Source organism: Sciurus carolinensis, chromosome 14 (assembly GCF_902686445.1).
Source record: "Sciurus carolinensis chromosome 14, mSciCar1.2, whole genome shotgun sequence".
Classification (NCBI taxonomy): Eukaryota; Metazoa; Chordata; class Mammalia; order Rodentia; family Sciuridae; genus Sciurus; species Sciurus carolinensis.
Genome location: NC_062226.1, coordinates 55616012 through 55631331, shown reverse-complemented (window position 1 = coordinate 55631331; position 15320 = coordinate 55616012). Strand labels below are relative to the sequence as shown.

Here is a 15320-nt window from a genome sequence, read left to right as displayed (position 1 = left end):
GAATGCTTTACATAATATCTGGCACAAAGTAAATGATGAATGACAAAGTAAATGACTACTCTCCACCTTCTCTGATCCAAGAACATCATTGCATTGTGGACTGCCATTCCCAATTTAATTTCTGCGGTCTTAATAAACAGTGCTTTGTTTTCTGCACTGACTGTAACAGTTCTCAATGGCAGGAGCACCCTATTATTCTCTTCACACCACATGGCTGCATTAAAGACTTCAGAATAAATGATTAAACACTTACATAACGATGGACATTAGTCTTTCCTTGCCCAGTGACCACTTTCTGCTTCTTCCTCACTCCTAGAATTCTAGTTTTGTTTGACATGGCAATATAACCATTTAAAAATACTCATACCTGTAATCCCAGCAACTCAGGAGGCTGAGGCAGGAGGATCATGAGTTCAAAGCCAGCCTCAGCAACTTAGCGAGGCCCTGTGAAACTCAGTGAGAACCTGTCTCTAATAAAATATATAAAAGGGCTGGGCTGGGGATGTGGCTCAGTAGTTAAGCACCCTTGGGTTCAATCCCTGGTACCAAAAAAAAAAAAAAAAAAAAAAATTCCTCAAGTTTCCAGGTCCCATTGTGTTGTATGTGACAGGTTTCCAGGTTGTATGTAACTAGGTAAGGAGACAGAAGTGACAGTTGTCATATGGGGCTCCTGGAAACTTACTAAAGAAGGCAAACTGAAATGCCATGATTTCTTTCATTGCCCTGTCTATCTCTTCCAATCTTGAAGACATGAAGAAAATAAATCTAATTACTAAGCCAATATAATTGGATTGCTTTTACATGCAACTGAATGCCCCCTCTAACTGACATGCACAGATTTAAACTAACCTTCCACTGTCCTGAGATTTGGCAGGAGAATTTATCATAATTAATCATTTTGTAAATTTCAAAATTCCCTAATCACAAATGATGATAAATGAGAGCTAGCTGTTTCCTTTACAGTTAGGCAAACTAAAAGGATAATGGAATCAAATCCTCTGAGCTCATAATAAGGAACATATTTTGTTTATCACAGAATATGAATATCATTTCAATTAGGGCTACTATCTTGTTAACTACCATCCTTATAATTACAAATCCATTTCTTTTAAACTACAGTAACTAGTAGTAATAACATAATAACATCATTATTATTTAAGTGTTTAAAAAACAAGATATTTTGTTTTTCAAGGTATTTCTTTGAAACAGGGAAATATTTTGTCGTCCAACTGGAAAAAAAAACCAATTAGTTAAGAACATATCTTGAAGAAGTTCTACGTGTCATCCAGAAGTCAAAACTGAAATTTAAATAATGAGCCAAGTATACAATACTCTTCATAAATGCTTACACCTTGATTTGAGCATCCTACACCAGAGTTCAGGATCTCCAGATTTTCTAAATATGACAATTTCACTTTGAAATGAGGTCGAAGAGATGCTATACATCTCCTCTCCAATATGATCTGTTTTTGAAGAAAATACTTCTTGAGCCAGGAATGGTGGCATGTGTCTGTGACTTAGAAGGCAAACACAGGAGGATGGCAAGTTCAAGGCCAGCTCTGGCAACTTAGCAAGACCCTGTCTCAACTAAAATTAAAAGGCTTGAGATGTAGCTCAGTGGTAGAGTAACCCTGAGCTCAATCCTCAATACTGTAAAAATGAAGAAGAAGAAGAAAAGGAGGAAGAGAAAGAAGAAGAAGAAAATCCTTCTTGGGTTCTTTTCTAGGTATGCAGGTGGACCACTCACCTCTCACTGTGAGCCGTCCATGATGCAGGCCATCAGTGATGACCAACTGGACAGCACCAATGTCATCATTGTCAACAATCTGAAACTGTTCCCAAGTGATAGCCCGAGACTGCCCCTCCAGGAGATTCAGACCTGCAAGAGTAAACAGAAAAATATTTTGGGAAGTTCTATGGCATCCAACATGCCTGCTTAAGGGAAAACTAATGAAATACACTCATGAAACTCTCTGAAAATCATATTCCAAATGCTTCTCAAGAAGCTACATTCCATAGCTTTTGCTTTTAATAACATATTTATTTTTAGTACTATTAATTTCAATCTAAGAACTGGTTCCTTATGATATATTCTTTTTTTTTTTTTTTTTTTTTTGGAGGGGATACCAGGGATTGAACTCAGGGGCACTCAACCACTGAGCCACATCCCAGCCCTATTTTGTATTTTATTTAGAGACAGGGTCTCAGTAAGTTGCTTAGCACCTCGCTTTTGCTGATGCTGGTTTTGAACTCACGATCCTCCTGCCTCAGCCTCCCCAGTCCCTAGAATTACAGGCATGTGCCATCACTGCTCAGCTGATATATTTTTTTTTCTTCTTCTTTTTGCAATGCTGAGAATCAAACTCAGGACCTCATGAATGCTATGCGAACACCCTACCACTCGCTACATCCTCAATCCCATGATAAATTCTTAAGAAGCATGATGGTGCCAAAAACTACTGATGGAAAAAAGAGATATGTTAACAGTGGTCTCAAGTTCAAAAATGTCCATCCGAATCTTTCAAAGGCTATATTCAGATAAAATATTTTAAGTAGGCAAGAGACATAATTTATGAGAATATGCACAGCCCACAGTAAAGTAGTTCAATATGCATGTACAGAGCTATTGTGCCTGAGGGTGTTCAACACTGTTAGATGTGAAGTGCTAGAAACTTTGCAAAGTTTAGACTATATTAAGAAAGGGGTTTTTGTAACCAAAGGATTAAAATAAAACTTTCTTTTTGGATCCAACATGCCAGAGGAAATCTGTGGAGAGAAATTGTTTGCTGATCAGAGAAAGAATAATATATACTCTGGACTAAACACTCAGGTTAGAAACAGGAAGCTGTGGCATCCTCAAACAGAACAATACAGTTGAATACTGATAGGTTGCCCAACCTTCACCCTCCCTGTCTTCAGTGCTTCCTAGACACAGTGGTTCCATCCCCTCCCTGGAGACAAGTACCACTACAAAACAATCCATTTTATCTGACTGAAAAATTGTGACCAGTTCAATCATAATTGCCTGCTGTACTTGGGATCTTGAACGTGCTCCAAAGGCCAATGTGTTAAAGGCTTAGTCCCAAGGGTGGTACTACTGGGAAGTAATGAAACCTGAAGAGGTAGGGCCTAATGAGAGGCTTTTAGGTCATTAGGGGCATGTCCTTGAAGAATACTGTCTCTTTTTCCTTTCTCTTTTTGCTCCCTGACTATGGGGTAAACAGTTCTGCTCCACCATGTGCTCCTACCATTATGTGCTACCTTACCACAGGCCCAATGGGGCCATTCAATCATGAGACCTCCAAAGAGGAGTCAAAATTAACCTTTTATCTTTATAAATTGATTATCTCAGGTATTTGTTAGAGTGACAGACAGCTGACTAATACACCACCTTTTATTTGCTTTTCACCTTACTCTGATCTTCAGTCTAAGGTTAGTACATATGATCTGCCTCAGGGTCTGTTTTATGGGGCAAGTAGGCAAAAATATGCAATATATAAATGAAAGAAAAACAGAGAAAGGAAAGAGAAGAGAGGGAAAGAGAGGAAGAAAGGAAGGAAGGGGGAGGAAGGAAGAAAGAAGGAAAGAGAAAGGGAAGTGGAAGAGGGGAAGAAAGAGAGAAAGGAAACAAATGGGGAAAAGGAAGGCATAAGGGAGAAAGAAGAAGGGAAGACAGATAGCACATGTCTAAAAGAATTTCCACAACTCGTATAACATGTTTTCTTTTTTCTTCTTTCTTTCTTTTTTCCTTTGATGGTATTAGGGATTGGATTTAGTAAGAATTTTGAAGCCACAGTGCACAGTGCAGCACATGATAGGCATCACAGGATACAGCAGACAAGCAATGAAGAATTCTAGAGATCTATATAGCAAAATACTACTGTAGTTATATCTTGACAGTGGAATAATGAATAATTTTAATTTTATTTAATGTGTCCTCCAAATTTTCAAAGATGGCAAGCACTAAGTTTATAATAAGTAAAAATTCATTTTAAAAAGGATTCTAAATGCCCAAAGTAGCCAAAACCAGATCTATAGCTCTCTTAACAAACACACATAGACTATCCCATCTCTACATGTAAGTAATAATCTAGGTGATGTGTGATTATTCCTAAACTTCAAGTAAACAATTCCTTCTTTTCTCTCATTATCCTTCAACAGAGGTAGAAAGTGAAGCCAGACTTATAAACCATGGACTCTCAGCCAATGTTCTCCATCTCTACTAAAATTCACACATAAAAATATGTGTGGAGGATTCAAGATGGCGGGCTAGAGGAAGGCTGCATTCCTAGTCACTCTGTGGCTCGGGATTCAAGCAGCAAGAGTGCTGCTTCTCTGTTAGGTGGGTGAAAGAGGGATTTCACTAAAACTTAATATTGGACAGTCAGAGTGTCTTAGAGACTCAGAAATCTGGGTACATTGAACGAAGAAGGGAGGATACACTGGAGCTGCACTAGGTGCAGCAGCTACAGCAGCAGTAGTGGCACAGGTTCAGTACAGAGGGGAGGTAGGAAGGACACAGAAAGGAACACAACTGATAGATTTAGTACAGAAAAACCTGAGTTCAGAAAAGCAGGCTGTCCCTAGCTTTTTAGAGGCTGCACTATGCACTGGTGATTGAGGAAAAGTGCCCCATCTTTCCCAGCTGGCCACAGAGAACTGAGGCAGGTGCCATCTTGACCACACCTATGAGGGCGTCTCCATCTAGCTCACTCTAGGTCACTTTGGCACATGAAGACCGTGCCCTAGGAAGGCCCACACATAAGAGCAGAAGAGAAATCCCTCCCAACAGATGCATAAAGCCTAACACAGGAATACAAGAAATACGAGCTAACACAACATCTCCTAAAGTTCATAATTCACCAGCAAATGAACCCCAAAATATTAAAGTAGATGAAATAAATATTGGATAAGGAATTCAGGAAAACCATTATAAAAATGATTGATGAATTCTAAGAGAACACAGAAAAACAACTGAATGAATTAAGAAAGTTACTACGGAATATGAATGAGAAACTCAATAAAGAGATAGAAATAGGGCTGGGAATATAGCTCAGTTGGTAGAGTGCTTGCCCCGCAAGCACCAGGCTCTGGGTTCAATCTCCAGCACTGTGAAAAAAAAAAAAAAAAAAAAAAAAAAAAGAGAGATAGAAATATTGAAAAAGAACCAAACAGAAATCTTGGAAATGAAAGACACAATAAATCAAATAAAATTGAAAGTCTTTCTAGTAGAGTAGATTGAACACAGAATCTCAGAACTGGATGACAAAGTGACTGACCTTGAACATTCAGACAACCTTAAAGAAAATAAAATACATAACCATGATCAGAATATACAAGAACTGTGGGACAACATTAAGAAACCAAACTTAAGAATCATTAGAATTGAGGAGGGCTATGAGATGCAGACTAATAGAATAGATAAACTCTTTCCTTTTTTATAAATAAAAAAAAAATTTTTTTACAGACTGCATTTTGATTTATTTTACACAAATGGGGTATAACTTTTCATTTCTATGGTTGTACACAATGTAGATTCATATCATTGTGTAATCATACATGTACATAGGGTAATAATGTCTGTCTCAATTCTCTATCTTTCCTTCCCCCATCCCCTCCCACCCCATTTCCCTCTACACCATCCAAAGTTCCTCCTAGAATGGATAAACGCTTTAGGGAAATAATAACAGAATTTTTTCCAAATATTTTAAGGTATTTTTCAAACATATTAAGGTATACACACGCACACACACACACACACACACACACACACACACGGCAATGTGTTTAAGCTGCCACCTGAGGACTTAAATCAGACACAGGTATCTTCTCTACGTGTGTTTTTAATGCTATTAATGTGAAAAAGAAAACCCTTCATTTACACTCACATTGACATTTGATCTAAGCACATACATCACATTATTAGTCCACTTAGAATGGACAGGCAAAACCTTTTTTAAAAGCAGCTGATGCTCTTATTTATGAATTTGGGTTTCTATGCAACCCAACATAAAAATAGGAGCACACTTCACAGTTTGTACCTTCCTTCCATTTCTTTGAACAATCTGAGTTAGAGGCCTTTTTCTTTCAGTCCAGCTATGGTTCAACATCACAAATAGTCACTTTTTTTGCTTCATTCAGTTGAAAGGTGTCCTTTTGGCTCATCTCCCCCAAGAGGCAAGAATGTAGCCTCAGGACACAAGGATACTGGATTTTAATTTCTCATCTAGCCACTAGGATAAAATGAAACAAATATCTGATGTCCTTAATCTGTATCTCATGTGTGAAATGGGAGTAGAACTACCCTTCTTTCCTGACCCATGACTTTCTGGTGTTCCCTTTCGGGCTTCGCCACCAGTTGCCTCGTTCTGTGCTTCACCTGTATTCCAGGACACTCGGGGGGCGTTGGTGTCTGCTGTTCTGATGGAGATATGGACTGTGACAGGTGCACTCCTTCCAAAGAAGAAGTCATATACCTCCAATTCCACCTGCAAGCAAATAGATGCACAGGAAACACACAATGAGAAGATCAAGTATCTAGTACCACTAATCCTGGGATCATAACCACAGGCGGAGGCAAAAATGGATTCCACTTTCTGCTCCTGGATCTCTTTCTCTTTTACCAAGTTGTGCAGCCATTACATAAAGTTAAGAAGCATTTCCATTACCCTCAGAAGGTCCTTATGCTCATCCCTGTTAATTCTCCTCATGCTCTATCCCATCCATGTGCCAGCAATCTGCTTTCAGTCTCCATAGGTTTGCCTTTTCTGGAAATTTCATTTGAATGAAGACATACAGCATGTAGTCTCTCATACCTAGCTTCTTTCTCTTAACATCATGTTTTAAGTTTTATTTGTGTCATAGCAAGTTGTTAGTAGTTCTTTCCTTTTAATTGCTAATAGTTCCATTGTAAGAATATACATTTTGCTTGTCCATGATGGATATTTATGCTGTTTCAAATTATTAGTCATTTTGTAAAAATATTCATGTGAAAGGGTTTTTTTTATCCATTTTTTTTTCAATGCTGAGGATCAAACTCAGGGCCTCACACATGCTAGGCAAGTTCTCTGCCACTGAGCTACACCCCAGCCCCTAGGTACAGTTTTTAATTTCTGTTTTAAATATTTTTATTTTTAATTGACAAAATTGTATGTATTTAGAGGGTTTACTGTGATACTGCAATGCACATATACAATGTATAATGATCAGATCAGGGTTACTGTTATAAACATCACCTCAATCATGTATAATTCTGTGTTGGTAACATGCAAAATCCTCTACTAGAGAATTTTTTTCACATAATTTAAATTTTTTTTACTTTTTTTATTAATTTTTTAATTTGTTCTAATTGGTTATACATGACAGTAGAATGCAGTTTGACACATTTTACACAAATGCAGCATAACTTCTCATTCCTCTGGCTGTACATGATGCTGAATCATACCAGTAGTGTAAATACACAGGCATATAGGGTAATAATGTCTGTCTCATTCTACTTTCTACTAGAGAATTCTTAATTGGATATTGAAATGTCGAATTAAATGTTGTCATCCACAGTTGACAATCCTGTTGTCCTACAGAACACTAGAGGTTATTACTCTCAGCCAACTGGATCCCTGTCCCTGATAATGATCCTCTCTTGATCTCCCTTCTCAACCTCCAGTAACCTCTATTCTACTCTGTTTCTTTTTTTGACAACCTGATTTCACTTTTTCAGATTCCAGATTTTGTTCCTTACTTTACCTGTATTTTTAAATTTTATTCTCAATAAAAGTATTTATTAATCCGAAATCAGCAAATATGTTGGAGAAGTATCCCTTCATTTACAAAGGAAACTGTTCTTAGTCCAACATTAGACCACTCAAATGCCTCTCTAAGAAACAGACTTTATAGCAGTGGGTCTCAACTGAGGGTGATTTTTGTCTCTCCACCACCACTCCCAGGAGATATTTGGGAATGTCTAGAGACACTTTTGGTTTCACAAATAGGTACATGGGGGTGGGATGCTACTCGGATGCCAGTATCCTACACTAACCACAAAGTATTATTGGATCCAAAATGTCAATGGTGCTGATTTTAAGAAACCCTAATCTACAGGTGTCTCACTAACGATATTTTTATATATCTTTTTTTTTTTTTTTTTTTTTTTTTTGCAGTGCTGGGGATCAAACACAGGGCCTTGTGCTTGCAAGGCAAGCACTCTACCGACGGAGCTATATCCCCAACCCCTATATATCTTTTAAAAATCTAAGTAACTAGATTTTTTTTTTTTTTTTTTTTTTTGCTTAGTTGTGCTTCTTAGTTATGAAGTTCGTAACTAATAAGTAGAAGTTATGTGATAAGATTTGAGCTTGGTTACATGCTATGTTTATATAGCACCACATATTGAAAAAGAAGGAGGCACTATCATACAGAATTACAAGAGATATCGTCTATTTCTAAAGGATGTGGGGTTCATTTGAGAAGATAAGAAAAATAATTAGATAGCAAAATATCACCAAATACTGAATAACAAAAGAAACCGAGTCAAGGTGCCAAAGTGACAATCTAAAAATGAAACCCATCAGGGGCACAAGATGTCTTTTTGAAAGGTGTAGATACACATTAGGTTGGGCCCTAGGCCCAGGGCTTTCAGCCCACATACCTGAAAAGTGCATAATCTCCGCCGAGAAAATTGGGAGTTACCGTCCAACAAAAAACAAAAAAAGAAAAGAAAAAAAGGCCACATTTGGACAGGTTTTGCTCTAAGATTACATTGTATAATGCCAGAAAATACACACAGAACACAGCCAGAATGGCAGTGCTTTGTGAGCTCAGGGTAAAACAGGACATATAATGAGATATTACTGCATGACAGGGAAGGAATGAGAGGCCAGGAAAGGAAAGAAAACGCAGCTGCCACAAACTATTATAAAGGGAAGAAAATAAAAGCAGAGGGCAACGCACAGCTCTTACAGCCTGAAGCCTTTTGATTGCCCTTGAAGCTAAATGCTGAAAACTTCTAAATTACATGGAGGGACGGTCTGGTAACCCCGGGAACACTCATTTTCCTTAATAAACCTGAACTCAAGTCTTTCTAATCTGCTCATTTAAATTTGCCATCCTGTTTGAATGACTTGCTGGTAGGTCTTTAAGGATATGAAGGGTTATCATGGGCAAGACAGTAACCAGCTGTTCTCGACTCCCACTGAATACAAAACAAGAGGACAGAGGCTGAATCTGCAGCATAGGGGATTTAGATTCCATAGAAGGAGGATTTCCCTGATGGTGAGTATTTGAGAGCAAAATTAGTTATCAGATCAGACAATGAAATCTCCTTGACTGAATCAGTGTTATTAATTAGAATTAAGGACTCCCATAAAAACCTCTTACAAACAAGAAAAAAAAGTCATGAACAAACTCATCTCTAACTTCAATGGTCTACAGAATGCAAGAAGGTTGTGGAGGAACACCGGAGTTCTCAAACTGGAGAACCCTGGGTAGGATGTGGCTCTCCTATTTTGCAATTGGCAAAATATGTTTTACAACTTTAATGTTTTCTATATTTAAAAGGTGAAAATATTTTTTATAAGAAAATATAGATTTCCCGCTTCTCTGGACAGATAAGAACTATGGTGACAAGTGGCCTGTGTGGCTCGTACATGGCAGTAACCAACTGGAGCTGAGGTGTAGCCTCTTGCCAAGGGCCTGGTTCTCTCTTCAGCTGCCTACCACCATCTCTCCGAGCTGGTCCGCTTACCTGAATCATCTGCCTGACTCCTCCCAGCATTTAGTCTACATCCTGATTAATAGTGATGTTTCTTTTCTGGGGCAAAGAACGTATCAACAGACCAGAGAATTAACAGAAGTGGCCTCTTTTTTGCAGGGGTGGTGGAGAATACCAGGGAGTGAACCCAGGGGCACTTAACCACTAAGCCATATCTCCAGCCCTTTTTATTTTGATACTGAGTCTCACTAAGTTGCTGAGGCTGGTTTTGAACCTGCAATCCTCCTGCCTCAGCTTCCTAAACCGCTGAGATTACAGGTGCATGCCACATCCAGCCAGAAATGACAAGGCTGGAGACTCTGCCTCTCTTCCTTCTTACCTCGTAATTTCTCCTCTCAGGATGGCTGCTGTTAGGTGGCTGATAGGCAATCTGCATGTCGCTGAGGTCCTTCCAGGTGAATGAGGAGACTGGTCTGGTATGATCCAACAAGTGAGTCATGTAGCCTTGGAGTGGGGCTTTAGTAATGTTAAACACCAGCAAGTGTTTGGGGGTCTCATCCTCTTCACAGTCCAGAACTGATGTAGTTAAAGAGGTCAGGATGAACTGATCCACTTCCAAAATAAACATGGCCATGAATGCTGCCCTTGGAATCTGATTCGGAATGCCAGCTCTGATGTAGACGGGTAACCACGCACTCTCTGACTTTTGAAGGAGAAAGAAAATTGGAAAGGGGAAATCATACAAATGGAGCTATAATGCACAGGGTTAATGGCATGATATGTAATAAAGCTATAGCCCAGAGGACACATCCAGCTGTGAACGGCAACCTGGCTGCACATTAGAATCACCTGGGGAGTTTTAACACATGACAACCAGAATCCACCTCCTAAGGTTCTCACTTAATTATTCCAAAGAGGGGACTAGAAAAGTGCTATTTAGTATTTTTAGAGCTCCCCGGTGTCTCCAATATGCAGCCAGGGTTAAGAAGGGGCACCTATTTTGATATCAGAAATAACTGTGCTTATAATTCCTTCTCCTGCACTTGTAATTAGTGTGACTTTAGACAAGTTATCTAACTCCCAAGTATCATTTTCCTCCCATCTATAAATGGGAATTCTAGACTTCCAAGTATCAAGCGAGGACTAAATGAAATAGCCACAGCAAAGCACCTGGCAGTGTCTGACACACACACCTACTTCCTCTGGCAACCCTGCCCACCTCCTGACGTGGTTTTAAGGGGATGGGGGACAGATGAAGGAAGAATGTCTTTATAACTCTGTACTTGTATAACTGAAGGAGGGCCACTCAGTTGTTTAGTAGCAAGTGAACACTCAAACTAGAAATGCATCTCAAAAATTGAGAGCTACAAGTAAGAGAGCTTTCAAAAGAAACCATGCAATGGCATCATGGAATCTGTGGTTTCAATGTGCACTCTGGGTGGGAAGAAACCTCACAGCAGTAGATGCTACTGTCGCAATATGTGATGTGTCCCACTGTTGAAAGAACCAGGCTCAATGAGCTTCTTGCTACTGGACACTGGATACTAGACCAGGAGTGGTCATCTATATGCAACACGAAGTTAAAAATGGAATCTTGGCTCAATCTCAAATGACACACCAGTAAAAGGGACATCAAAGTGAGTGTGAGACAGATCCTACATGCAAAATTTACTTAGCAAAATGTCTAGAAACAGTTCTAGACTCTAGGACTCTCTCTCCTCTGCTATAAGAATGCAAAAATATTAAGACAGGTATGAGACAGATTTATTTGGACAGAGGAGCCCTGTGCTGTGTGGAGTCACTTCCCTCACCCCAAACACCCCTCAAGGCAGGAAAGACGATATATCCCTTGTCTCAGACATCAGGAGAAAAGTTTCCATGAGAAAGTTTCCTTGAAACAGCCTTTAAGTGTGCTCTACAGGTGGAGCACACAGAGCGATAATTCTCAGCTCATACCGGAGCAAGTGTAGAGGCCAGAAGCGGAAGAACAATGATGATGTGCTGGAAGCAGCCTGTCATTTTTTGTGGCAGCAAGGGACATATGAGTGTTTTCAGATGTGGGCCACGTGGGATGGAGGGCTGAGTTGGGATCATCCTGGACCCTGACCTTTAGGAAGCACCTTTCAAAGGCCAAAATCCAGCAGCATAAAACTGGAGATAGGAATCACATCTTAAGGACTGCAGGACAATTTGCAATGACCACTCAGGTTAGAAATGCATCCTCTAAGAGGGTTAGAAGGAGATACCCCTATGACAGGTTCTTCAAAGAAACCATGAAATTGCTTCTGAGACAATGAAGCAGCTTGAAACATCTGCCAGGTTCACAGAACATGAAATCATCCTACATCAGTGCCTGAGCAAACAAGGCCTCTCTCTCTAACAGCCTCACAAAGCACCAGCCCAGAAGTTCAGAAACAAGCTAGTAAAACTTGGAAAAAGAGAGAAGTACAAGAGAGAATTTGGAGAAGACAACCCTTCTTCTTCCCCCTGCATGGTGATATGGGCAAATGAATGACAGCCTGATACAGAGATTCAAGTATCTACTCTTAATGTGCCATAGGAAAAATATTGTTCGAAGATGCACAGTATGAAAACTCAAGAATGGTAAATCATGATTTAAAAGGACCAGTGCTACACACTGAGACCAACTAAGTCTAAAGTCTAAATAAATGTTATTTTAAATGTTGATTAAAATGGATACCAATGAATGTTTACTTAAAGATAGAAGATGTAAGAAATAATAAGGCATAACAACTATAAACTAGACCAGAAACTGCAAATTATATAAACAAAGCCTGGGAGGCAGGCAATTGCCAGGATAAAGGATCAACTGCATCAATCCTCAGCAAACGTAGGAAGGAGCCAAGAGACCCCATAAAACATAAAACGAGATATAGGACTTTCAAGCAGGTAAAGATAAAGGCAAAGAAAGTATAATCTATTTTGCAAGACAGATTTCTGTGTGTCTGTGGTTCTGGAGATGGGACTCAGGGCCTTGTACATGCTGGGAAGGCAAAGTTGTTTTTATGGTTTTTTTTTTTTTTTTAAAATAGCAAGAAGGCATAAAAGAAGAAAGTAAGAAACACATGTATCCATTATTACCACAAATACAGTTTGTATTTCCCTACTTGACAAAAATCTTCTGAAATTCAGTGAAAATGCTTAATTTCATAGAAAGGGAACTGAAAGTCATACTGAAAGATCAAAAAGAAGAGATGATCCAAACATAACACGTAAGGGGAAAAAGCAGAGTGACCACATTCATTTCAAATAAAGATGAACTTAGGCAAGAAGCATTTAAAAAAAAGTCAATGTGGGTAGCTTAGATAGATAGAATATACAAAGCAAAGATGCTTGTAAGCATCATTATATTTAACAAGTTCTGTTAAACCTGTGGGGAATAGAATTGAAGTAAGAGGAATAATTACAGAAAAAGAACAAAATTATCACCATTTGTGAAAGATGTAATTATGGTCTTTGAAAGTCCAAAGAATCAAAAAATTCTTTAAATAATTGAATTCAGGAAAGAAGCCAGATAAATGAAAATGAAACCAAAAAATAGCTTTCCTGTTTATCATCAATAACCAATGGGAAGATATCAAGGGGGTGGAATTCTATTCACAACAGTTTCACAAAAATAAACAGCCCAGGACTGGGTTTAGTCAGTGTGCTCAACTTATATAAAGGAAACTATAAACGTTACAGAAACTTATAAACATTACAGAAACTTATAAAATAACATTTGCCCAGATGAAGTGAGATACTCTGTTTCTGAAGATTCAATATGGTAAATGCCCTAATATTTTAACTCTGCCTCAAAGAATTTATAGTTCTAATCCAATACTGATAAAATCCCTAGGACTTTAATAAAAACTAACATAAATGATTTAATTATTTATCTGGGACTAAAAATGGGGGGGAGGGTGCCTAAGAGGAGCAATGGGGAAGAGCTTGACTGAAGCACATTAAGATGTAGCAGAGACTAGCTGGGCACAGTGGTACATGCAACTCGGGAGGCTGAGGCAGGAGGATTCAAGTTCAAAGCCAGCCTCAGCAAAAGCAACTCGGTGAGACCCTATCTCTAAATAAAATACAAAGTAAAGCTGGGGATGTGGCTCAGTGGTTGAGTGCCCCTGAATTCAATCCCTAGTACCAATAAATAAATAAATAAATAAATAAAAGATGCAACATAAACCAATTATATGTAGGATGATGTGGTACCAGCATGAAAATAAGTAAGTAAACCCAAAGAACAAAAGAGTCAGCCTTGAAACAGCATTTGCTATATCTCATTATACAATTGGAAAATCATTATAAATCAATGGGAAGCAAGTTGATCATCCAACAGATAGTGTGGGAAATTTGACTATTGGAAGAAAAATTATTTCTTGTATTTCACTATATAATAAAATTTATTTCAGATGAGTCAAAAAGCAAATGTAAAGAGAATGAGCTTTAAAAATGTAGAAGAAATTATGAGGGAATGGTCATATAATCACTTTATGAGGATGAACTCTATAATCATAAAAAATAATAAAAGAACAATGTACAAAACTTCACATGTAGTATAAATTCAATTTCATAAAACCAGTTCTGTTATATGTGCCTCCCCTCTGGGTGTGTCTCTGAGGTAAAAATGGTAGCAAAGTAGCTTGTTTTATTTTCTTCTTACTTTGATCTGTTTTTTAATATTCTCAGCAGTAATCATATTCATCTTCAGAACTGGATCTGCTGTGACATACCAAATTGACTACAGAATAGGTTAATGCTAAATAAAGTGTGAGGTCATTCAAAAGGATAACTTCCCAATGAAACAGACCTAAAAATATATTAAAACTCTAACTCAACAGACTAAAGACAAAAGAAAAATCAGCTGGAAAGAAAAATGTCTCTAAGTTTTTCAGCTGAGATAAGAAATCACTGAAAGGGAAAGAAGTTTGTGTCAAAACAAACAGAAAACATCTACTAATAATCACAGATCTAGAGTTTTGATCCTGGTCTAGACTTAAGACAGGCATGCATATGTGGATTGGGTACATCATTTCTCTGGGCCACTATTGCAAAAAAATAAGAAGCGGGGGCTTGGACTCAACCAGTTGTTTCCAAACCTGGCTTATCCTAAATTTTTTACTCAGTGACTTTTTAAACTAACAAAACATACCTATGCTTAACATGGGTCTGGCTTTGTGCCAAGCACTTTATAAATATGGTTTTATTGTCTCGCTTAATCATCTCAGTTTCTCTAAGAAGGAAGTACTATCATTCCCATGTTGAGCTGAAGAAAATGAAACATCAAGTCTAAAGTCACATGGTTAGGTAAGCAGGCATTTAAACCCAGGCAATCTGGGTCAGTGTTCAGATGTTAGACTCAGAAATCCATCTTTTAAAAGCTCCTAATAAATTAGGCCAGACTACCTTGAAGTGTTTTTTTCCAGATTTTAGAGCTAAAATTCCGTGATCTTGTTTTGTCATGTCTTTATTACTCCTTGAATTACCAATTCTGTGGGGTAATAATGTTCACTATTTCACTGAGCCTCTTAGGGCAGATCCTAGTGGAAAGGCAGATTGTAAAAATGGAAATCTTTCCAGATGTCATCCTGGATCGTCCTACACC

General features: G+C 38.3%; 1 protein-coding gene across 4 annotated transcripts in view; it reads right to left on the bottom strand.

Moving 5' to 3' along the window:
- The window catches only part of Frem1 (FRAS1 related extracellular matrix 1), a 156126-nt gene that overhangs the window by 102261 nt on the left and 38545 nt on the right, over nucleotides 1–15320 (bottom strand). For all 4 annotated transcript variants that reach the window (XM_047525778.1, XM_047525781.1, XM_047525780.1 and 1 more), the window contains exons 6-8: nucleotides 10086–10409; nucleotides 6380–6488; nucleotides 1748–1879 (exon numbers count right to left, since the gene is read on the bottom strand). In XM_047525778.1, coding sequence (XP_047381734.1) covers nucleotides 1748–1879; nucleotides 6380–6488; nucleotides 10086–10409 — 565 coding nt within the window. The remainder of the gene's footprint in view (nucleotides 1–1747; nucleotides 1880–6379; nucleotides 6489–10085; nucleotides 10410–15320) is intronic.